Source organism: Petromyzon marinus, chromosome 47, assembly GCF_048934315.1.
Source record: "Petromyzon marinus isolate PM22_M1 ecotype Great Lakes invasive population chromosome 47, UKy_Petmar_22M1.pri1.0, whole genome shotgun sequence".
Taxonomy (NCBI): Eukaryota; Metazoa; Chordata; class Hyperoartia; order Petromyzontiformes; family Petromyzontidae; genus Petromyzon; species Petromyzon marinus.
Window position 1 is genome coordinate 9,750,556 of NC_133713.1, and position 26,248 is coordinate 9,776,803.

Genomic DNA, 26,248 nt, shown 5'->3' on the forward strand with positions numbered 1-26,248 from the left:
TGATAAAAGTGGCCACGTGACTCAAACGCACGGAAATGTATTTCCTACTGCGTCGGGTGGAGGAGGGTTTACGACACATTTATACTTATCAAATCCAGCCGAAAAGAAACACATTATAAATTGCAATACAAATTTATTACTATTCGAAAAAAAATGTCTTGGGTCAAAATAAATTTCTTAAAATGTTGTTAAGTGTGTCAGTATATATCCATCTCTCTGAGTGTGTGTGCGTTTTGAAAAAGCTGCAACTAATAATTATAGGGATCATTTAGATGTCATATGTGTCGATGTACATTGTGGCGAATGTAATGTCTTGCTATGATTGCCGAGGGAGACAGGAAAAGACAGACAGACAGACACGGAGACAGAGATACACACACAAGGGAGACACATCTTTAAACAAAAAGATACATAAAATAAAGACACCCAGACACAAAGAGACAAGAGTCTGCCCTTGTGAATGATCGCAGCAGCACTACGCCCAGGAGCTAAATGACAATGTGAGGGTCTGCTAGCTACGACGAGAGGTCAGAGATTTCGACACACAGAGACGCGATCACGTGGAAACGCAGAGAGACAACACACAGAGACAAAACAAAGACAAAGTTCCCTCGTGTAGCCTTAACAGACTGTTTGGGGCAAGTGCTGTTAGCGAGCACCTCTGAAGGCCGGCACGGCACACGAGGAGATTGGTGCCAAGCACCACGCCCCACCGCCTTTGTCTCCCTAGTGGCGATGTTTACACACCGTGCCAGGTACTCATTTGAGGCTGAGTCAACCTGGGGGAGGTCCATGAACGGTTCAGATAATCGGGTCGCATAATAATCATTCACACATGTTAATGCACACACACACACGCGCGGGCACGAGCTGTTGGGAGTCAGTACTTTTAGCGAGCACATATGGGTCTGTACCACGCCCAGCTGCCTTTGTATCACCACCGCTGATGTTTGCACACCCCAACTGGTACTCGTCACTGGGTGTCGCTGGCCGTGAGCGGAAATCGAACTCGGGTCGCCGGGTTCGTAGCGCAGCGTAGCGCTAACCGCTACACTACCGCTCCCCAACACACACACACTGACATACAACAACAACAACCGCCATTCGCCACTAAGTGGCGGTGACGTCACCACGACGCTTGTGCCAGGCTACGTGCACCTTGAGGCCACGTGAAGTGTCGGACGCCCGCTGGCAGGTTACGGGGCAGACCCAGATGCCACGGGTCGACTGACTGAGATGACTGGCTGATGCACCACCTGTGCCCCCTACTGTGCCAACCTGCTGTGCCTTAGTCACCCGGCGCTCCGCTCGTTGTTGTGAGCGTCGCTCCTCCGCCCTCCGTTGTTGTTGCTGTTTCGGCATGCGGTGGCTGGGCATGCGGGCTACATGACCCAGCCATCGCAGCCTTGCCCGCCGGAGGAGCTCACCGATGGGACCTTGCCCAGATCTTTCAAGGATTTGTGAGCTGCTCACACAATCCAGTTTGGTTAAACCCAGGATAGATCGTAGGCAGGCCAGCCTAAATGTTTCTAACCGGCGAAGATGTTCCATTAGGGGGGCCCACGTTTCGCAAGCGTAGAGAAGGAGGGAATGACCGTGGCCGAGAAGACCTGAAGCTTAGTGCGGGTCGACAGACCAGGTAGCTTCCACACAGCGTTACGCAACCGATGAAAAGATATTGCCGCTCGACTGATTCGGAGTGAGACCGCTGCTGTTAAACTGGAGCCGGTCATAACCACACTGCCCAGGTATGGGAAACTCTCCACTCTCTCCGACATACACACATACACTGACATACACACACACACACACTGGCCTGCACACAAACGCATACACACAGACACGTGCACACGTGTAAGCACACAAGTTGAATCGGTCGCTTTATTTGAACGTCAAATCGGGGACTAATTAAGCGCACCTCCGACTAGCACGGTTGGCTACGTACGGTGCAAAAGAAGTTAAACGTACATACACGTGTTTACGTGTTCAACGTTCATTTAATTCACTTAAATATTAACCGCAATTAGTGCATAGTATGTGTTTGTGCAGTGTGCGGGAGTCGCTCATAGCACTTGCTCCAACAGCCTATGTAGTCTCACGGCCAACATCAGTGGCGAATACTGTGTATGAGCCGGTCCTGGGTCTCCCCTAGGTCGACTCAGCCTCAAATGAGTAGCTTATGCAGTGTGTTTAAAGCATCGCCACCGGGGAGACGAAGGCGGCCGGGTGCCGTGCCGGCCTTCATAGGTGCCACTCGCTAACAGCACTTGCCCCAACAGTCTGTTAAAGGCTATAGGGGGGATATTTGTTTCTATATATACGCGTGCTGGCATTAATATACATGCGCGTGTGTGTAAGTGTTTATATAAGTTTGTTGGAACATTACGCTTATATCCTTATATAGAACAACGTTACAATTTACACATTGATAAATCGGTGGCTTGTAAGATTCCGACACGCAATATATAGAGTATACAGTGCAGTGATCGTAAATTGGCATCTTTTATATGTTGGCACAATTGTGAACCCAAAAATTGGCTTTTTTTATATTGTTGGCACAATTGTGAACCGAATGCCTCTCTGCATCAGGCCAGTGGTAAAGGGAGCGGTCCGGACTAGGAAGGTTATGAGTTCAAATCCCGGTCGGGTGAAGGTGGACCCCCCCCCACCCCCTTCCACAGGGGAGAGAGGGGGTGGGCGATAAAACAGGTACCACTTCGTGCGGAAGGCACCGGGAGTTGTTCTATGGATAGACTGGCACACGGATTTAGGAATGTGGAATTCCCACCACTGCCTCTGCAGGGGCTGTGCATGGGAGGAGAGGAGCAATGCCCCCCCCCTCCTCCCACGACGTTAACTCGAGCGGGGGATCTCCGCCCTCGCTCCTAAGTCTGTATCACTGAAACAACGTCGACTCTTAGAGTCTGTATCACTCAAACAACGTCGACTATCAGAGTCTGTATCACTCAAACAACGTCGACTCTCAGAGTCTGTATCACTCAAACAACGTCGACTCTCAGAGTCTGTATCACTCAAACAACGTCGACTCTCAGAGTCTGTATCACTCAAACAACGTCGACTCTCAGAGTCTGTATCACTCAAACAACGACAACGCTTAGAGTCTGTATCACTCAAACAACGTCGACTCACAGAGTCTGTATCACTCAAACAACGTTGACTCTCAGAGTCTATATCACTCAAACAACGTCGACTATCAGAGTCTGTATCACTCAAACAACGTCGACTCTCAGAGTCTGTATCACTCAAACAACGTCGACTCACAGAGTCTGTATCACTCAAACAACGTCGACTCTCAGAGTCTGTATCACTCAAACAACGTCGACTCTTAGAGTCTATATCACTCAAACAACGACAGTTCTTAGAGTCTGTATCACTCAAACAACGTCGACTCTCAGAGTCTGTATCACTCAAACAACGTCGACTCTTAGAGTCTGTATCACTCAAACAACGTCGACTGACAGAGTGTGTATCACTCAAACAACGTCGACTCTCAGAGTCTGTATCACTCAAACAACGTCGACTCTCAGAGTCTGTATCACTCAAACAACGTCGACTCTCAGAGTCTGTATCACTCAAACAACGTCGACTCTCAGAGTCTGTAACACTCAAACAACGTCGACTTTCAGAGTCTGTAACACTCAAACAACGTCGACTTTCAGAGTCTGTATCACTCAAACAACGTCGACTCTCAGAGTCTGTATCACTCAAACAACGTCGACTCTCAGAGTCTGTATCACTCAAACAACGTCGACTCTCAGAGTCTGTAACACTCAAACAACGTCGACTCTCAGAGTCTGTAACACTCAAACAACGTCGACTTTCAGAGTCCGTATCACTCAAACAACGTCTACTCTTAGAGTCTGTATCACTCAAACAACGTCGACTCACAGAGTCTATATCACTCAAACAACGTCGACTCTCAGAGTCTGTATCACTCAAACAACGTCGACTCTCAGAGTCTGTATCACTCAAACAACGTCGACTCTCAGAGTCTGTATCACTCAAACAACGTCCACTCTCAGAGTCTGTATCACTCAAACAACGTCGACTCTCAGAGTCTGTATCACTCAAACAACGTCGACTCTCAGAGTCTGTATCACTCAAACAGCGTCGACTCTCAGAGTCTGTATCACTCAAACAACGTCGACTCTCAGAGTCTGTATCACTCAAACAACGTCGACTTTCAGAGTCTGTATCACTCAAACAACGTCCACTCTCAGAGTCTGTATCACTCAAACAACGTCGACTCTCAGAGTCTGTATCACTCAAACAACGTCGACTCTCAGAGTCTGTATCACTCAAACAGCATCGACTCTCAGAGTCTGTATCACTCAAACAGCGTCGACTCTCAGAGTCTGTATCACTCAAACAACGTCGACTTTCAGAGTCCGTATCACTCAAACAACGTCGACTCTTAGAGTCTGTATCACTCAAACAACGTCGATTCACAGAGTCTATATCACTCAAACAACGTCGACTCTCAGAGTCTGTAACACTCAAACAACGTCGACTTTCAGAGTCCGTATCACTCAAACAACGTCGACTCTTAGAGTCTGTATCACTCAAACAACGTCGACTCACAGAGTCTATATCACTCAAACAACGTCGACTCTCAGAGTCTGTATCACTCAAACAACGTCGACTCTCAGAGTCTGTATCACTCAAACAACGTCGACTCTCAGAGTCTGTATCACTCAAACAACGTCCACTCTCAGAGTCTGTATCACTCAAACAACGTCGACTCTCAGAGTCTGTATCACTCAAACAACGTCGACTCTCAGAGTCTGTATCACTCAAACAACGTCCACTCTCAGAGTCTGTATCACTCAAACAACGTCGACTCTCAGAGTCTGTATCACTCAAACAACGTCGACTCTCAGAGTCTGTATCACTCAAACAGCGTCGACTCTCAGAGTCTGTATCACTCAAACAACGTCGACTCTCAGAGTCTGTATCACTCAAACAACGTCGACTCTCTCTGCGATGCCTCCCCTTACACGTTCAAAGGTTCATGAACAAAACCGAAATTCGTTTTTGGGGGGGGAGTGGTGTGAATACCGACCATTCAATCTGATATCCGACAGACAGCTTGGACGTGTGGATCTGTCTGCAAGACAAGCTGCCTCTAGGCAGCCCCCTAGGCTAAACGAATGCGCTCTGAAATGTTTCATTGAGTTATGGCCGTAATTATTTTTAAAATTATAATTCTTATTGTTGCTATACGTCCAGGCTATTTGCTTAGGCTGTGGAGAGCATTTCATATTCTCGTGCGCGAAATTTACGTCCACTCAGCATTAAATGAGTGCCTGGCGTGGTGTGTAAACATCAGCATTGGGGAGACAAAGGCGGCCCAGCGTGGGGTGCGGGCCACGCTCCCCCTCGTATTGCACTGACGTCCTTCAGATGAGCACGCTAAATACACTTGCCCCAACAGTCTGCTGAGGCTAGACGGGTGGGAGGCGATCTTTGTATTTGTCTTTGTGTATGTGTGTGTGTGTGAAATTGATTTCAGTTCTACCGGGATGAGTTGGAGCGGTGGCACTGTGGTTAGCGCACTGCGCCCTGCGCACTCGTGCACATGCGCCCACAAATCTAACACTAGAAAAGCGACAGTCTATAACAATGCGTCTGTGTGTGTTACGTGGTCTGTGTATGCGTGGGGTGGGGGGGGAGCGGTGGTGCAGCGGTTAGTGCGACGCTACGCTACGAAGCCAGCCACCCGAGTTCGATTCCCGTTCACGGCCAATTCGGTGACGATTGTATCGATCAGTCCTGGGCTTCCACTAGGTCGACTCAACCTCAAATAAGTCCCTCGGGCGATGTGTACAAACATCGCCACTGGGGAGACAAAGGCGGCCGGACGTGGGCGCTAGACACCCCCCCCCCCCCCCGTGTTGCCGTGCCGACCTTCACGGGTGCTACTCGCTAACAGCACTTGCCCCCAACAGTCTGTTAAGGCTATGCGGGGGATCCTTTTCTTTGTGTGCGTGTGTCGGCATCTGACAAAGGTCCCCCGTGTAGGCTGCACAGGCTATGTGGTGCAAGTTTTGTTAGCAAGCACCTGGATATATATTTACACGCGGTGCAGTATACACACGTACACTTGCGCAAGTCTACATGCGTACATCGGAGGATTCGTGCGCACGTATCTGCGTGTGCATGTGTGTGTATGTGTTTGTGTATATGAGTGTATGTGTGTGTGTCCTGGCAAGGATTATTCAACATCGCCTTGCCATGCACGCTGAGGAGAGGCTTGCAGAGCCCCAATGCGGTTTCAGGAAAGGGCAGTCCTGCACAGATGCCATATTTTCTGTCCGTCTGCTACAGCAGAGGTGTAGGGAATTCAAGCAAGACCCACATCTCTGCTTTATTGACCTGGTCAAGGCCTATGATACCATCAGTAGGCCTGGGCTCTGGGTTGTTCTTCGTGCTTTTGGAGTACCTGACCCTCTGCTCACGATCATTAAGGACCTTCATGATGGTGAGCGGGCCCGGGTAAAACTATGTGGCCGGGAGTCAAAGCCATTCCCTGTACACCTTGGGGTGCGACAGGGATGTCCTCTGGCTCCCACATTATTTAACATCTATTTTGACGACGTAGTTTGTGAAGCCTTCAGTAGCTGTACCGGGGGAATCTCCATATGGTACAGATATAATGGGAGGCTGATTGATGCCCGGGTGTGGTCAAGGGATGGCTCCCTATTGCTCAACCACGTTATGTATGCCGATGATTTGGTAATAGCTGCTCATTCAGAGGAGGAGTTGGAGACGCTGCTGCTGAGACTGGAGCGTGCCACTAAGAGATGGGGCCTTACCATCAGCCCCACCAAAACTAAGCACCTGCCTGGGTATTTTGTACTATCGGACACTCCACCCCCACAACTCCCAATCGGTGATGGGCAGTTGTGGAGAGTTTCCCATACCTGGGCAGTGTGCTTATGACCGGCTCCAGTTTAACAGCAGAGGTCTCACTCCGAATTAGTCGAGCGGCAATATCTTTTCATCGGTTGCGTAACGCTGTGTGGAAGCTACCTGGTCTGTCGACCCGCACTAAGCTTCAGGTCTTCTCGGCCACGGTCATTCCTTCCCTTCTCTACGCTTGCGAAACGTGGACCCCCATAATGGAACATCTTCGCCGGTTAGAAACATTTAGGCTAGCCTGCCTACGATCCATCCTGGGTTTAACCAGGCTGGATTGTGTGAGGAGCTCACAAATCCTTGAAAGATCTGGGCACGGTCCATCAATGAGCTCCTCCGGCAGGCAAGGCTGCGTTGGCTGGGTCATGTAGCCCGCATGCCCAGCCACCGCATGCCGAAACAACTTTTGTTCGGCCGGATCGAGGGGGCTAAACGGGCGTGGCACGGGCTAGAGAAGAGATGGAGTGATGTGGTACAGGAGGACGTGGAGCTGAGTGGACTTGCCGATGACTGGTACCAGCGGTGTCAAGATCGGCCTCTGTGGAGGAGGCTCGTGAAGGACGCTACTGGGCAGTTGGAGGTAGTCGCCCTCCAACAACAACGGAGGGCGGAGGAGCGACGCTCACAACAACGAGCGGAACGCCGGGTGGCTGAAGCACAGCGGGTTGGCACAGTAGGGGGCACAGGTGGTGCATCAGCCAGTCATCTCAGTCATCTTAGTCAGTCGACCCGTGGCACTTGGGTCTGCCCCGTGACCTCCTGCCCGCGGGCGTTCGACACTTCACGTGGCCTCAAGGTGCACATGGCCTGGCACAAGCGTCGTGGTGACGTCACCGCTACTTAGTGGCGATTGGCGGTTGTTGTTGTGTACGTGTGTGCGCGGAGCGGTAGTGTAGTATGTTAAGGCGATAAGGGGGATCTTTGTTTTGTATGTGTGTAAGGGGAGCGGTGGCGCAGTGGTTAGCGCACTGCGGTACGAACCCCCAGAACCGAGTTTGATTCCCAGGGTATGTTTGTCATTCGCTTCACGTGTGTGTGTATTCGGGTGTAGGGTCTGTGCGTGCATGGTGCCTGTGTGTATTGATTGTGCCGTGACATTGTCGTTACAGTTCATTATTTCAACTCGATACGTTTCACATCAAAATATAAATTTGGAGGTTTGCCAAAATCCATCCGATCAAACGTAAATGCGTTCACGTTAACCTGTCAACCTGCTGCTGACCCCTAAGCAATACACCTTTGAGTCAAACGGTCACTTCCAACTCCTATCCTTAGGTCGAGTGCCTGCATCCTGTCTTGTAGCGCGAACTAACGCGACTAACACCCGGCACTAACACCATACCCATAACGCTACTAACGCCCGGCACTAACACTATACCCCTAACACGACTAACACCCGGTACTAACACTATACCCCTAACGCGACTAACACCCGGCACTAACACTATACCCCTAACACGACTAACACCCGGCACTAACACTATACCCCTAACGCGACTAACACCCGGCACTAACACTATACCCCTAACACGACAAACACCCGGTACTAACACCATACCTCTAACGCGACTAACACCCGGCACTAACACTATACCCCTAACACGACTAACACCCGGCACTAACACCATACCCCTAACACGACTAACACCCGGCACTAACACTATACCCCTAACGCGACTAGCGCCCGGCACTAACACCATACCCCTAACACGACTAACACCCGGCACTAACACTATACCCCTAACGCGACTAACACCCGCCACTAACACTATACCCCTAACGCGACTAACACCCGGCACTAACACTATACCCCTAACGCGACTAACACCCGGCACTAACACTATACCCCTAACGCAACTAACACCCGGCACTAACATTATACCCATAACGCTACTAACACCCGGCACTAACACTATGCCTCTAACGCGACTAACACCCTGCACTAACACTATACCCCTAACACGACTAGCACCCGGCACTAACACTATACCCCTAACGCGACTAACACCCGGCACTAAGTCTATACCCCTAACGCGACTAACACCCGGCACTAACACTATACCCCTAACGCGACTAACACCCGGCACTAACACTATACCCCTAACGCGACTAACACCCGGCACTAACACTATAACCCTAACGCTACTAACACCCGGCACTAACACCATACCCCTAACGCGACTAACACCCGGCACTAACACTATACCCCTAACGCTACTAACACCCGGCACTAACACTATACCCCTAACGCTACTAACACCCGGCACTAACACCATACCCCAACACGACTAACACCCGGCACTAACACTATACCCCTAACGCGACTAACACCCGGCACTAACACTATAACCCTAACGCAACTAACACCCGGCACTAACACCATACCCCTAACGCGACTAACACCCGGCACTAACACTATGCCCCTTATGCTACTAACACCCGGCACTAACACTATACCCCTTACGCTACTGACACCCGGCACTAACATTATACTCCTAAAGCGACTAACACCCGGCACTAACACTATACCCCTAAAACGACTAACACCCTGCACTAACACTATACCCCTAACGCGACTAACACCCTGCACTAACACTATACCCATAACGCGACTAACACCCGGCACTAACACTATACCCCTAACGCGACTAACACCCGGCACTAACACTATACCCCTAACGCGACTAACGCCCGGCACTAACACCATACCCCTAACACGACTAACACCCGGCACTAACACTATAACCCTTACGCGACTAACACCCAGCACTAACACTATACCCCTAATGCTACTAACACCCGGCACTAACACTATACCCCTAACGCGACTAACACCCGGCACTAACACCATACCCCTAACGCTACTAACACCCGGCACTAACACTATACCCCTAACGCGACTAACACCCTACACTAACACTATACCCCTAACGGTGCTAACACGCGTTACTAACACTATACTCCTGACGCTACTAACACCCTGCACTAACACTATACCCCTAATGCTACTAACACCCTGCACTAACACTATACCCCTAACGCTAACACCCACGCCATCTCTACCTACAATACCATCCATGGCACTGTCTTAGCCCGACTCCAACACTACCCCCTAATACTACTCCTACCCCACACACTACCCCCTAATACTACTCCTACCCCACACACTACCCCCTAATACTACCCCACACACTACCCCCAATACTACCCAAAAAATACCCCCAATGCTACCCCTACCCCACACACTACCCCCAATACTACCCAAAAAATACCCCCAATACTACTCCTACCCCAAACACTACCCCCCAATACTACCCCACACACTACCCCCAATACTACCCAAAAAATACCCCCAATACTACTCCTACCCCACACACTACCCCCTAATACTACCCCACACACTACCCCCAATACTACCCAAAAAATACCCCCAATACTACTCCTACCCCAAACACTACCCCCCAATACTACTCTTACCCCAAACACTACCCCCCCAATACTACCCCTACCCCAAACACTACCCCCAACACTACCCCAAACACTAAGCATACCCCACACACTAGCCCGAATACTAACTATACCCCAAACTCTTTCCCACAAGAACACTAAGATAACCCCTGGCACCACCCATACGACCCTACCCCGAACACGACCGCTAACCCCTATCTTTAACTCTCACAACTATAGCTAACCGTAACCCCGTGGGCAGAGACACAACGTGGTCACTCTTCGGGCAATCGGAAATATATTTATGGCGTGGCGCTGAAACCGACGATAAACACGGACCTCTTCTCTAGCAGCTGCCTGTCACACGCGAATTTTTTTGTAATTAACCCGAATATTAAAAAAAAAAATACTGCAAGAAGTGACTTTTTTATTGTATCGCCGGCCCGAAGCACTTCAGTAACATCACCGATGCTTCGGCGATTTTAAATCTGTGAAGAGTTCCGCTTGTACGTGGCATTTTCTTTTCTCAGTTGGCGCTCTGAGACCCAAGTATGAGCACAATGCAGTTCTGTAGAGCCTGGTGGTTTGCACAAGGCTAAGTGAGAGCTTTGGTTATAGTGCACGCGCAGTTGCTGTGGCATCGTTGGTGTGTTGTTAAATTGAGAAAGTAGTTGCAGGTCACATCCACCTTGTCTTCATTAGGACGTCCGGGGACGTCCAGTTAAAGTTGGTGTTGTGTGTGCGTGTTTGTTGTTGTTGTTGTTGTTCTTTCATATCGCCGAGTTGGCTCAAGGGTCAGAGACACTGAGCCAGGAACTCTGAGGACCTGGGTTCGAATCCACGTTTCACCCGCCCTGTGATTGCACCGGGGCTCTCAATTGTAACGCGTTGATCGGATCAGCACCGGTGATTAACGTCTGCACACAACGACAAATCCCACCACGTAAAATGCGGCTTTTGATTTAATTTGTCCAATTTTTTGCACGCAGAATGTGTAACATACTTCGCTGGCTGTCCTAGGAAAAAATAATATCTTATCAGGGTTTGCGGATATGTGCGCCCCCGCCCCCCTCCCGCCTCCTACGATGTAAAGAAACGAGCATGCCACTTGTAGGATTATTGCCGGAGAAGTCCTCGATTAAATATCTCTCTCTGACTCTCGTCTAGTACCGCCCTCTTGACACGAGGAACCCTTCCCGTGCTGCTGCTGCTGCTGCTCCATTCGAAGATTTCCCGACTGACTTCCTCGTTTCGTGACACTTCAGCCCAGCAAAGAATCAATCAACCAAGCACGTGTTCACATTTACACATGTATATATTTGCTTATCACGGTCGTAATTTACATCGCATACGCGCACGCACAACATGTAATGCATATCACACACGCACAGCATACAATGTGCATCACGCATACACATAACACAGAATGTACATCACACACACGCACAATATGCAATGTACATCACACACGCACGATATACAATGTACATCACACACGCACAATATACAATGTATATCACACACGCACAATACACAATGTATATCACACACGCACAATATACAATGTATATCACACACGCACAATATGCAATGTACATCACACACGCACGATATACAATGTACATCACACACGCACAATACACAATGTATATCACACATGCACAATATACAATGCATATCACACACGCACAATATACAATGTACATCACACACACGCACAATACACAATGTATATCACACACGCACAATACACAATGTATATCACACACGCACAATACACAATGCATATCACACACGCACAATATACAATGTATATGACACACGCACAATACACAATGTATATCACACACGCACAATATGCAATGTACATCACACACGCACAATACACAATGTACATCACACACACAAAATACACAATGCATATCACACACGCACAATATACAATGTATATGACACACGCACAATATACAATGTATATCACACACGCACAATACACAATGCATATCACACACGCACAATACACAATGTACATCACACACACGCACAATATACAATGTATATCACACACGCACAATATGCAATGTACATCACACACGCACAATACACAATGTACATCACACACACACAATACACAATGCATATCACACACGCACAATATACAATGTATATGACACACGCACAATATACAATGTATATCACACACGCACAATACACAATGCATATCACACACGCACAATACACAATGTATATCACACACACACAATATGCAATGTACATCACACACACGCAAAATACGCAATGTATATCACACGCACAATATACTTTGTATATCACACACGCATAATACACAATGTATATCACACGCACAATATACTTTGTATATCACACACGCATAATACACAATGTATATCACACACGCACAATATACTTTGCATATCACACACGCACAATATACAATGTATATCACACACGCACAATATGCAATGTACATCACACACACGCAAAATACGCAATGTGCATCACACACGCACAATACACAATGTACGTCACACACGCACAATATACAATGTACATCATACACGCACAATACACAATATATATCACACATGCACAATTTACAATATATCACACACGCACAATACACAATGTACATCACACACGCACAATACACAATGTACATCACACACGCACAATACGCAATGTACATCACACACGCACAATACGCAATGTACATCACACACGCACAATACACAATGTATATCACACACGCACAATACACAATGTACATCACACACGCACAATATACAATGTACATCACACACGCACAATACACAATGTATATCACACACACACACAATTTGCAATGTATATCACACACACACAACATCCAATGTACATCACACACGCACAATATACAATGCTTATCACACGCATAATGTACATCACAGACACGCACAACATACTGGACAATGTATACCACACACGCGCACGAACAATATACAATGTACATCAGCCGCATTTATTTAAATGATCAACACACTGCGCTTACGAGCCCAAGAAAAGTCAAACCGCTCCAAAGTCGACTTTGTTCAGTCAACCCAACCACGCTTGAATGCATTAGCACCAGGAGACCGATAGTCGTTTGTTGGACGGACGTAAATATATTATTTTACGATATGTTTCCGATAGGACAGACTTATTATTATTATTATTTTCACGTATTTTATGTGTTTTAAAAATAAATATATATTCGTGATGTGTGATGTGAGCGATCGTCGTTGTAGTTGGTGCCCCTTTTTTGCGAGAGCTGTTAAACAAGCAGCGTGGCCATAGCACGTTGGCAGTGGCGCATTCACACAAATACGAAAACTCAACACAGCCGTCAATACAACCGCGGCCCGATACGGATCACAGATAAAAGACAAATATCCCCCGTATAGCCTTAACAGGCCGTTGGGGCAAGTGCTGTTAGCGAGCACCCATGAAGACCAGAACGGCACACGAGGGGGGTGGGTGGCCAGCACCACGCCAGGCCGCCTTTGTCTCCGCAGTAGCGATGTTTTTTTACGCACAGCACCAGTGTTCGCATTTGAGGTCGAGTCGACCTAGGGGAGGGCCCAGAACCGGTTCAGATAATCGTCACTGGTGTCGGCCGTGAGCGGGAATCGAACCCGGGTCGCCAGGTTCGTAGCGCAGCGCGCTAACCGCTAAACCACCGTTCCCCGCTACACTCAACACAGCCGTCAATAAAACCGCCGCCCTATAAAGATCACACACACAGAGACATATAAATACGTGTGTGTGTGTAATAGCCAACGCGATGGAACATTTGCCCTTGTTATGCGTCATCTGCATGACCCGTGTTGCGCTGTGATGAAGAAGGGTCATTGCTCGAAACGTTGCCTGTGATAAATATTTCAGTTTTTTTAGGTGAAACAGTGCTGTGTTGACAGAATGTGCCGAGCTATTACCACTTTGTCAACTTTAACTTGTACGCAATTAAATACTAGTAATAAACAGCCGGAATGTTGTAAGGTTATAAGTTCACAATCAAGTAAAGTTCACCCATATTCAAGTGACTGAGACAACTTTGAGTTGGCATCGCTTTTCAGTTGGGCATGAGAGTTTCTATTTTTTTAACAGACACAAAGACAAAGATCCCCCGTATAGCCTTTAACGGACTGTTGAGGCAAGTGCTGTTTAACGAGTAGCTATGAAGGCCGACGCGGCACACGAGGGGGTGGGTGGCCGCGTTTTGTCTCACGAGTGGCGATGTTTACACACCGCACCAGATGCTCATTTGAGGCTGAGTCGACCTAGGGGAGGCACAGGACCGGTTCAGATCATTGTCACTGGCGGTGTTGGCCGTGAGCGAGAATCTAACTCGGGTCTCCGGGTTCGTAGCGCAGCGTAGCGCCAACCGCTGCGCCTAGACATGCACACACACACACACGAGTTCTATCGTTTCATTGATCTGATTTTTTGTTTAAAGTTCAAAGTCACTGGGTTTCCAGTTACCCAGGTTTCTGCTCGAATAAGTGCCGATTAATCAATCATTAAAAGTTAGCAGAAAACGCTCTGCTTGGATAACATGAAATGAAGAAACAAAAACGCTGTCCTAAAATTGTACTTTTTGTTTAAATAATCTAATTCATTACCAGGATAAATATTTCCAATTCCCATTTTTTTTTATCGATACATGCAATTGAAACAAAGTGAAAAATGTACACTGCAATATCCCGTATACACCGGATTATAAGACGCACTTTTCACTCATATTTCTAAGCGAGTATTGGGGGATGCGTCTTATATTCCGTTACTAAACGTATTCGAAATAATCCGCAAGCTGCGATTATCACGATTGGCTACGTACGGTGCCAAAGAAGTGTAACGTACGTACATTTTATTTAAATGTAGATACACAGAATGGAGTTCTACAGACACATATGTAACTATTCTATCCGGCCGGTGCGCGTGAGTGCGTGCGCGCACAGATTTGTATTTATGGGGAACAGTTACGAACCCGGCGGGCCGAGTTGGAATCCCTCTCACCAAGCAAAAAATAGTGACAGCGAATATTTGAACCGGTCCTGGCGCTCCCCTAGGTTGATTCAGCCTCAAATTAACAAGTGTGCAAACGGCAGCATTGGGGAGACAAAGGCGGCCGGGCGTCGTGTTGGCCACCCGACCCCGCGTGTACCGAGTTGGCCTTAACAATCTGCTCGTTAACAGCACTTGCCCCAACAGTCGTTTGAGGCTATACGGGCGGCGGGGACGGGGGGGAAGAGCGAGGATCTCAGGGGTAACTCCGTGATATCCACTTCAGCGGGCCGTTTTCTGTGACGTGAAGGGAACGCACTGGCTCTGCGAATTCGCGTCATTTACGGCGAGGCTCGAAGCTGATTTTACAGACGGTCACGTGGATCTGATCTCCAATTGTCATCCCAGTGATGGAGCCCCGCTTGGCGAGAGACAGACACACGCCCCTCGACCCGTCACGCACGCACGCGGGTGGAGGGGGTGGGGGTGGTGCGACGCTTCCTGTAAGGACGGGGCGGCACTTTCAGACCATCAACTCCGTTTTTATTCAATGGTTTTATTGAAATTGACTCGTGTTTGTCGTGGTCAAATCTTGCAATCGAAATTTAGTCTCCTTCCTGTTGTCTAATCAATGAGACATTTTTCACACCTACTCAGATCCGGTGACAATGCGTGCCTGTATCAAAATCGGCATCGATTCATCAACTAATTGACTCCTTTCAAGCAATTACAATTTCAGTATGGACGACTTATTCATTGTATCTTTTTGTGTAGGTCAAAAAACTGCGGAATCGCCTCGGACAAAAAGCAGGCGGTTGCACACTGAAGATTCATTTATAAAATAACCAATTATTTCAAGTAAGCGTTGATGTGTGAGCAGGCGCCGCATCATTGACGTACTTCCCGAGGGTGAGTTAAACGAAGTTGTGAATAAAAACGTTGTTTAAAAAAAAAAAAAACTTGTTTCAAGGAGTTTATTTTAATCCACCACCCACCACCCCAGTTGCGCTCCGGTGACGTCGCTTCGCGCTCAGCAAAGTTTGACGGCGCCGAAATTCCCGCGTGGTGGCCTCACTGGAGCGCTCGTGAAAGTCACTCCCAAATATTTCTTCTGTTGCGATTCATCTCATTGGCGATGCTTTCGAAACACGCGTTGCCCTTAGATTTCCATAGCTTGTAGTCGTGATCGATCAATTAATAGCTTATAGTAGTGATCGATCAATTAATAATCATTTGCTGCTATTTGTCAATCCAAGGCCGCATGATGTAACTCCCCGCACCGCGCCATCGTTCACTGGGGATGTTTGGCCATGCTTCACCACGCAGGGCGGTGCGGGTTGGTTTAAAGCGGGGAGTGGGTTGGGGGGTCAGCGACTAATGAGTGGTTCACAGATAACTTGCCACTGATGTTAGACGTGGCCGGGAATCGAACTTGGGTTCGCCGAGTTCGTGACGCAATGAGCGTTCCCCACTTATTTGAAATCAGGAGGGCGGGCAGGTAACTGCATCCCCGGTAGAGATGGAACCCCAAAATCGGATCCTATTACACAATCCGGATGGATCGTTGGCATCGCGAGACCGCGAGGAATGTGAAGGCGGATTCATTCAGCAGCGGATAGTTTATGGCTGAAGAAGAAGATGATGATGATGATGGCTGACGATGAAGATCTCTGTTAGTATCAGGGTACGAGGGCCTGCCTCTACACCGTAAGTCGCGCGATCTCGCCAGATCTAGGAAGCTAAGCCGGGTCGCGTGCTGGACAAACGTCTGCGTATGCGTGGGGAGAGGCGGTGCAACGGGTCGCGCACAGCGCTACTAAGACCAGCGACCCGAGTTCGATTCCCGCTCACGGACAGCAACACCGGTGGCGATTATCTTAACCGGTCATGGGTCCTCCCCTAGGTCGACTCAGCCTCAAACGAGTACCTGATGCGGTGTGTCAATATCGCCACTGGGGAGACAAAGGCGGCCGGGCGTGGCGCTGGCCACCCACCCCCTCGTGTGCCACAGTGCCGGCCTTCATAGGCGCTCGCTAGCAGCACCACTTGCCCCAAACAGTATGTTACTGCTGCACGGGGGATCTGTGTCTTTGTATTGGGTGAGCGGCGTGGACAATAGGTGACCGCGGCGTGGAGGGCGGCACGTAATGAACAGCGCTAACGAAGTGCACCAATATCCACGGATGTGCTGCACTGCTACGCATGCCCATGTCGGCACTGGCCATCCCTCGTGTCGTTGTGGTCGTACGGTTTGTTCAATCAAACTCCACTCTGCCGTGGCCCGCACGGCGATCCCGACCCTGACGCCTGCCCAATAGTTGTAGTTTGCGTGTCTCCTCTCTCTCTCTCTCCCCCCGTGGACTCGTGGATTTGTCTCCAGGTCCCCCGGTGTTTCCTTCCATATTTACAATCAACATCACGCGTTTAGAGTATTTGGCGGCTGCTATACATCTCCACACGATGATGAGCCACTTCGTTGAGCTGTCATTTGTAGTCAAGTCGCTTCCGATGAAGGGCTACACAGCTCAGCGGGGGCCTTACGTGGTAAATAAAAAAAATGAAGTAAATAGTTTAGTTCTTCACTCTCGTGGCACGGAAACGAACTCTCAGGCACATCGCTAACCCCCCTCTCCAGGGCCGGAGGATTTGCCGCGAAATATTCCCGGACCCCCCTCAGTCCCACAAAACAACTCCCGGACACACGTCCCTGCTCTCCCCGCCCGCCCTCCCTCCCTCCCTCCCGCCGATGACAGGGAAAATATTTTTTTCCGCAACTCTACCCAGGACAACTCCGTCTGAAAATCAATCAACACTAACAAACCACCAACGACACGCACAGCGACTCCGCAACGCATCAGCCGCCTCACCTCGTTGGGGGTCGTTACGAGGCGCAACGCTCTGCAGTCCACTCAAAATCAATTTTTTTGGACATTCCGGAGGTCAGGCCCTGGACAGCTCCTGCCCTGTCCCCTCTGGCTCCCGCCTGACCCTAACAATCCCCGCGCCAATCTCGCTGATCTCGTCAAGGAGCACAAAACCACCACGCGAACTCGGGGTCATCATCGTCTTTTGGCTGGCCCATCTGAACAAAGACGGCGGTTACCCGCATCGTCGCGCGCTTTCCGATGCGCTTCCGCGGCCGTCTGGAACGCTCTTCCTTCCGATGTTAGGCGGCCACTTGGAGCTGCGCGCGTTTCAAATCGTCACCCAGATTGACAAGCGCGTCTCTTCTGAACCGCTGTGTTCGTCCTTAGCCCGCTGTCCCTTTACCCGCACCTCCGATTAGCGCGGATGAACCCCGCACGGTGCGAAAGAATGCCTCGGCACGCGTACGCATAGACCACACAACTTCACAGCGCCGCGCACGGGGAACGCACCGGCACGTCACGGGTAGGGGGAGGCCCGGAGCGGCTCGATGGCGGTGGGCTTAGCCAGGCTCGCCGGCGGCGCCGGAGGGAAGAGAAGATAGGCGAGGTGGGGGCTGTTTTGCATCGCCGCTCCCCCGGCCATCGCTGCTGCTGCTGCCCAACTGTAAGGCACGAGATACCCGGGGGGAGCGGGGACGTGGTGGTGAGGGTGGTGAGGGTGGTGAGGGTGGTGGTGAGGCGAGTGGGCATGTCCCGCCAGCACGTGGTGCTGCTGCTGCTGCTGCTCTTGCTGTTGCTGCTGATGATGGTGATGTCCGAAGTGATGCTGGTAGGCGAACGCTGCTGCTGCTGCTGCTGCGGCGGCAGCCGCGGCAGTTGCAGTGGCAGCTCCACCGCCACCGCCACCGCCACCACCACCACCACCACCACCACCACCACCTCCTGCTGCTGCTGCTCCTCCCGCTGCCCCGGATCCAGGCGCCGCAGGGGAGAGGTCCGCGACGCCGCGGGGCAGCAGCGAGTAGTGGGGCAGCAGAGCGCGGATCTTGTGGTGATCATCCACGCCCTGCAGACACTGCTGCAGAGGATGGTCCACTCCGGAGGGCGACCTCGGACAAAGGATCGCCGCTGCCGCCTGCTGCTGCTGATGGTGCTGATGGTGCTGCTGATGCTGCTGGTGCTGCTGGTGGTGGTGGTGGTGGTGCTGCTGGTGATGCAACTTCGCCACGTGGTCAGCGTCGGCCGCGAAGTAAGGGAACGGGAAAGCGAAGCGGTCCTTTTTGAGCGCCAGCATGGACTTGGGTTTGCGGCGTGGTCGGTATTTATAGTCCGGGTGCTCCTTCATGTGCTGCGCGCGCAGCCGCTTGGCCTCGTCGATGAAGGGCCTCTTCTCGGCCTCGCTCAGGAGCTTCCACTCGGCGCCGAGCCGCTTGGAGATCTCCGAGTTGTGCATCTTGGGGTTGTCCTGCGCCAACTTGCGGCGTTCGCCCTTCGACCAGACCATGAACGCGTTCATGGGGCGCTTCACGTGAGCGTCGCCCAGGACCGCCGTGGCCCCGCCTGGTTTGGTGGTCATCGCCGGGAGTTCTGGTCGTGGTTGGTGGTGGTCGTGGTTGGTGGTGGTCGTGGTGCTGGGTGGGGTGATGGAGGTGTCAGCCGCGGTGCGGTTGAGCCGCTGACTCGGGAGTGGGTTTGGTTGGTGGCTTCTTGGTGGCTTGGTGCGGATTGCGAACCCTCTCAGTAGGGCTCAGACAGTCGATGAGATGGCCACTGAGAGAGGAGAAAGACGGGGTGTGTGTGTTTTACGGAGAGATTAAAAAAAATACAAATACAAAGATCCCCCGTATAGCCTCAAAAGACTGTTGGGGCAAGTGCTGTTAGCAAGCAGCACCTATGAAGGCCGGCGCAGCACGCGAGGGGATGGGTGGCCAACACCACGTCCGGCCGCCTTGTGACGATGTTTACACAGCGCACCAAGTACTCATTTGAGGCTGAGTCGACCTAGGGGGAGGCCCAGGACCGGTTCAGATAATCGTCAATTGCTGTTGGTGGCCGTGAGCGAGAATCTAATTTGGGTCGCCGGGTTCGTAGCGCAACGCGCTAACCGCTCCCCACACGTATATATACACTCACGGATATACACATATATGCTCACACATACAGATGTTAATATATACTCACACAGAGAGATGTTCACACACACGTGTACACACAGATACAGACGTATACACACAGACACGCAGATGCGGATTAATTCACAAACACACAGACGTAAAGACACACACTCAACAACACGCACACACACACGGACATACACTCACACTTAAATATACACGCAAATATATATGTACAGATACACAAACACACGAGACACACATAAACACGCACACGTAATAACACACGTGCACAACACACACGCGCAACGTACAGAGACACACTTACAATCACACACACACACTCATACACACACAGAGACACGTAACTCACAATCACACACACACACAAAGACACGCAACTCACAATCACACACACACAATCACACACACACACAAAGACACGCAACTCACAATCACACACACACAGCGACACGCAACTCTCACTCACAGACAAAAAAACAAAACAAATATTCCATATATCGTCTTACAGTCACATACCAACACTCATACATACATATAAAAGACAAAGATCCCCTGTATAGCCTTGGCTGACTGTTGGGGCAAGTGCCGTTCTGCGGGCACCACCACCTATGAAGGTACATCGCCTTTGTCTCTCCGATTCTGGTATTTACAAAAGGCACCAGGTACTAATTTAAGGCTGAGTCGACTTAGGAGACGTACAGGACCGGTTCGAATAATCGTCACTGGCGTTGGCCGTAAATAGGATACAAACTCGGGGTTCCGGGTTCGTGGCGCAGCGCGCTAACCGCTGCGCCACCGCTCACCGCACATTGTTGGGGGCAAGTGCCGTTAGCGAGCACCTATGAAGGCCGGCACGAGCACACGAGCGGGTGGGTGGCCAGCAACACGCCCGGCCGCCTTTGTCTTCCCGAGTGCTGACGTTTACTGCACACCGCAGCGGGTACTCGATTTGCTCGATTTGAGGCTGAGGCGACGTTTGTGAAGCCCAGGACCGGTTCAGAATTCATCGTCGCCGGTGTTGGCCCTGAGTGGGATACGAACTCTGGTAGACCGGTTCTTGACCCAGCGCGCTAACCGCTGCACCACCGCTCACCGCACACACACCTACAGACACAGGGTGCTCGCTAACAGCACTTGCCCCAGAAGTCTGTTTCAGGCTACACGGGGGATCTTTGTCTTTATACTAGTATCCGCATGTGTCTGATTTGTCTCTGTGTTAAGTGACTCGCATATTTGTGTCCGAGTGTTTGCACGCCTGTGTGTACGTACGCATGTATATATATATATGTGTGAGTGTGGGATCAGTGCTGTCGCCTTTGTATTTGTTTTAATAATGTTAACTTAAAAACATATATGAACACGCATTGTTTTGCTGTGTTCACTGTGGTGTGTGAGCTGGTCAGTGAGTGGCGTGTGAGTGGGGCGCGGTGGTGTAGCGGGTAGCGCTGCGCTGTGCTAAGAAACCTGGCGACCCGGGTTCGATTCCCCGCTCACGGTCAACACCGACAGTGATGATTATCTGAACCGGTCCTGGGCCCTCCCCTAGGTTGACTCAGTCTCAAATGAGTACCTGGTGCGGTGTGTAAACATCGCTGCTAGGGAGAGAAAGGCCGGGCGTGCCGGCCTTTATCGGTGCTCGCTAACAGCACTTGCCCCAGCAGTCTGTTAAGGCTATCCGGGGGGTCTTTATATTTATCTTTGTAGCATGTGTGTCTGTCCCTCTATACAGATATATGTCTTTGTGTCTGTTCATGCGCCTGCGTGCCCGTTACGTTGTCTGTTGTTCTCCAGCCCATGTTGTCTGTCTGCCCGTGTAGTTAAGTCTGAACAACGTCTGTCCCCTCCGCCCCCTCTGTATCCATACCAATGTCTGTCTCTCAAACTTGTCTCACTCATGCCTCTCCTGTCTCTTCGCTTCGTTGTACGAATCGAAGGTGTCTATGTGGTCCCAAACGTCTGCGCATGTATCTCTCCCTCTGTGTCTAGCTTACATCCCCCCCCCCACCCCCCGTCATTGAATATTCCACTTGCCTCTCTGCATGGTCGTTTTGTCTACAGCTAGTTCCGTGTGTGTGTGTGCGCGTCTCTCTCTCTCTCTCTGCAGCTGATTCCCTGTCTCCCTCCCTCTGCCTTGCCGTGTCTCTCTGTCTCCCTTGCAATCCGTCCGCTACCTCTACGTGTATCTGCATCCAATCGTCTACCCACAAACCAAACTCACCCATGACCTAAAGACTCACCACCCGCGCGTTCGCTGTCTTCGCAGTCGACTCACTGCGCTCGCTCGCTTCGCTTCACGGGCTATGTTCCTCCAGCCAACATTCACGTACTCCACTTTGTGTCGCTCGACCTACTCATTTCCCCTACCAAATTACGCACCCGTCCAATCGCACGCTCGTTCACACAACCACCCCTTGATCACTCACAAAGCCACTGAATCGCTCATTCACTCGCCCGTCCGTCCACTCATTCACCCGCTCACTCATTCACTCATCCACTCGCCCGTTCGATCACCCACCCACCAACTCACTCACCCACCTACGACTCGCTCGCTCGCCACTCACACACACACACATCCTCTCTCGCTCCTCCACCCACTCACTCGCTCACCAACTCACTTTTTTAGTCTCCCTCTCTCAGCGCAGAACTCCACCAGCCGTGCCCGTGCGCGTCTCTTCGTAGCGACGACGACAGAGAGCCAGGAAACTCGGCGTCCACTCGCACTCCACCAGCCGTGCCTCCTCGTCTAGCGCTCCCCCTCTCCGTAGCCCGGAGTCGGATTGGAACTCAGCGAGACGAGAGTCTCAGGGCACGCAGTGAGCAGGTAACACCGCCAGGCCGGGAATCTGTCCTCTTTGAAACTAAATGAGAACCTCCTGATGTTGTCACTTCTCTGCCACGAGGAAGGAACGGTCGCTCTCTCTCTTAGTCCTCGGTGAGTCTCGATGTCCTTCTTCCAGCGACCACGTGGGGCTAGAGGGGGGTGGTGGTGTAGAGAAACCTTGCGCAAGGAGCTGAGGAGGGGGGGGGACAGCGAGGTGAGCGAGGAGGAGATGCGAGAGCGATGTCGCGACTGCTTGCCTCGACGTCTCTGGCGGACCCAGAGCCACACGAGTGGCGTCTCCCTCCCTCCGTCTCTCTCGTCTCCTCCCTCCTACCTCTCGTCTCCTCCCTCCCTCTCTCTCGTCTCCTCCCTCCCTCTCTCTCGTCTCCTCCCTCCTACCTCTCGTCTCCTCCCTCCTACCTCTCGTCTCCTCCCTTCCCTCTCTCTCGTCTCCTCCCTCCTACCTCTCGTCTCCTCCCTCCCTCTCTCTCGTCTCCTCCCTCCTACCTCTCGTCTCCTGCCTCCCTCCCTCTCGTCTCCTCCCTCCTACCTCCGTCTCGCAGTGATGTTGATACAACCCAGCGGGTACGCCTCCTCGCACCGAGAACACTTCCCATAATGACAGGGGCGTTCCTCCTCCTCCTCCTACCTCCTCCCTCCTCCTACCACCCTCCTCCTACCCCCTCCTCCTACCACCCTCCTCCTACCCCCTCCTCCTACCACCCTCCTACCCCCTCTTCCTACCCCCTCCTCTTCCTACCTCCCTCCTCCCTCCAGCTGAATGCTTCCCGTGGCTCCAGCACCTTTATCGCTTCACCCCCTGCTCCCGCCTGATCCCAACCTCCCACCTTCATTTATCTGTAAATGACATTTGTTGAGTGACCCCGCCACTGCGTTGGCAGTGGTGCACAAAGAGCAACCAACGTCGACACATCCCTCAATCGCCACTGCGTTGCCCTTCAAAGTGAAACCTGCACAATTGGCGACGTTCACGTGCAATGGTCCTCCTGCAGAGCACGAAAAAGGGTCATTGTCCGAAACGTCGCCTCCTCGTACCCCCTGCATCTGACTCCTACCTCTCTCCTGCTCCCACCTCTCTCCTACCTCTGCATATTCCCTCTTCGCACATCTTCAAACCTACCGCTCTCCCCTCCTCTCTCGTGCTCCCACGCGTCCTCACCCGCACAGGATCACGAAGGTGTCCTCTGCTATGTGTCCGCGACACTGCCGGGGCAAGTGCAGCGGGCGGGCGCCAACAATGAAGGTTCGCACGGGGCTCACCACGAGAGCGATTTGGCCAAAAGCACGCCCGGTCCCTCCACCACCCCCCCCCCCCCCCCCAGTGTCTCATCCAGCAGTGGATCGACAAAGGGCTGCACAACTTTCCGAGCGCGCGTTAAATTCAATTGTTGTTGTTGTTGGCTTTGCGTTCGAACCAAGGTTGCGCGTGGGGTTTTTGTTTGGAGTCGCCGCGTCGGGCCGACGCTCGCGAAGGGATTCCGCCGCCGCCTTCGGGCCGTGGGCATCGCGGTGCTGAGGTAGTTTTATTTATTTATTTAATTCGCGCGGAGTGTGACGGCGAAGGCAGTAAATAGCGGCCGAAGTGGAGCGCTCAAGCTCGCTGCTGCCGTTCGCGAGGAATCTCGAACGCGCTTTTCCCGAACCTCTCCCCCCCCCCCAACTCCTCCTCGTCCCACCACGACCACCGCCACCGCCGCCTGTGTTGGCCCGGCATGGTGCTCGAACCGTCGGCCAACAGCGAAGTGACGACTGAGATCGCCAGGTCGCTGTACCACCGGTGGGTCAGTGCCGTATGAAGCTCGTGCTGGGCCTGTTACAAGGATGTTAAAAATGGGCCTTAAATAAAAAAAAACACACACACACGTAAATATTAAAACACGTAAATGTTTAACTTGCATAGTAAAGTAATTGTATTTTTTCATTTGCGATACAGCCAGATAATACGACAAATCGCTAACCTTAAACACCCAGTCGTTCGTAAAAGTTGAAGGCGGTATAGTACTATAGTAATAGAGCAAGTGCAGAATCACTGAACCGGAATTGATAGCTTCAAAGCGTTTAGCACGGTGGCCCTTGAAAGTGCGGGGCCCGTAGCTACTACATGTGTAGCTACTACTTGTGTAGTAGCTACTACATGTAGCAGCTACTACATATGTACTACTACATGTGTAGCTACTACATGTGTAGCTACTACATGTGTAGCTACTACATGTGTAGCTACTACATGTGTAGCTACTACATGTGTAGGTACTACATGTAGTAGATACTTGTGCTACTACGATAATCCGGCACTGACTGTGGCGATAAACAGTGTGGTTAGAGTAGGCCAAGCGTTCTGCCAGCGGCGTCTTCGTGAGCTAAGCGATTTTTTTTGGTCAGGACTGCGCCTTTACCCAAGTCATGTGTACACGGAAGCAAATGATGGCTCTGTTGAATCGTTTAAGTGGCAGTCAAGTCACGCGAGCCATACTCAATCCACTGCTGGATGAAGACGTCCCCAAGAAGCCCCTACTGGACATCTGTAAAAAAATAGCTTAATAGCTCATCGGATTATTCCAATATAAAATAAACATTCTGGATTCTGTCTCGTACGAAAAAAATCAATGAAGGCTACACGGGGGGACGTTGTCTTTGCGTGTCGATACGTGAGTGTTTAAAGCGTATGTGTGTTGATGTGTGAGTGTTTAAAGCGTATAAGTGTGTTGATGTGTGAGTGTTTAAAGCGTATAAGTGTGTTGATGTGTGAGTGTTTAAAGCGTATAAGTGTGTTGATGTGTGAGTGTTTAAAGCGTATGCGTGTGTTGATATGTGCTATCCTATGTATGTGTGAGCATGTATCGGAGTGTGTGTGTGTATGTGAATCCTGGCTGTACGTGTGTATGTTTTGGTGAGCGGTGGCACAGTGGTTACCACACTGCGCTACGAATCCAGCAACCCCAGTTGAGTTCCCGCTCACGACCATAATTTTTGTTAAC

At 50.8% G+C, this 26,248-nt stretch overlaps 1 protein-coding gene across 1 annotated transcript in view; it reads right to left on the minus strand.

Moving 5' to 3' along the window:
* Nucleotides 1-23,902, minus strand: part of LOC116952535 (uncharacterized) — a 42,083-nt gene extending 18,181 nt beyond the window's left edge. Inside the window, exons 1-2 of the mRNA XM_032971959.2 lie at nucleotides 23,047-23,902; nucleotides 18,804-20,063 (exon numbers count right to left, since the gene is read on the minus strand). Coding sequence (XP_032827850.2) covers nucleotides 18,811-19,869 — 1,059 coding nt within the window. The 5' untranslated portion in view covers nucleotides 19,870-20,063; nucleotides 23,047-23,902 and the 3' untranslated portion in view covers nucleotides 18,804-18,810. The remainder of the gene's footprint in view (nucleotides 1-18,803; nucleotides 20,064-23,046) is intronic.
* Between the last annotated feature and the right edge of the window lie 2,346 nt (nucleotides 23,903-26,248).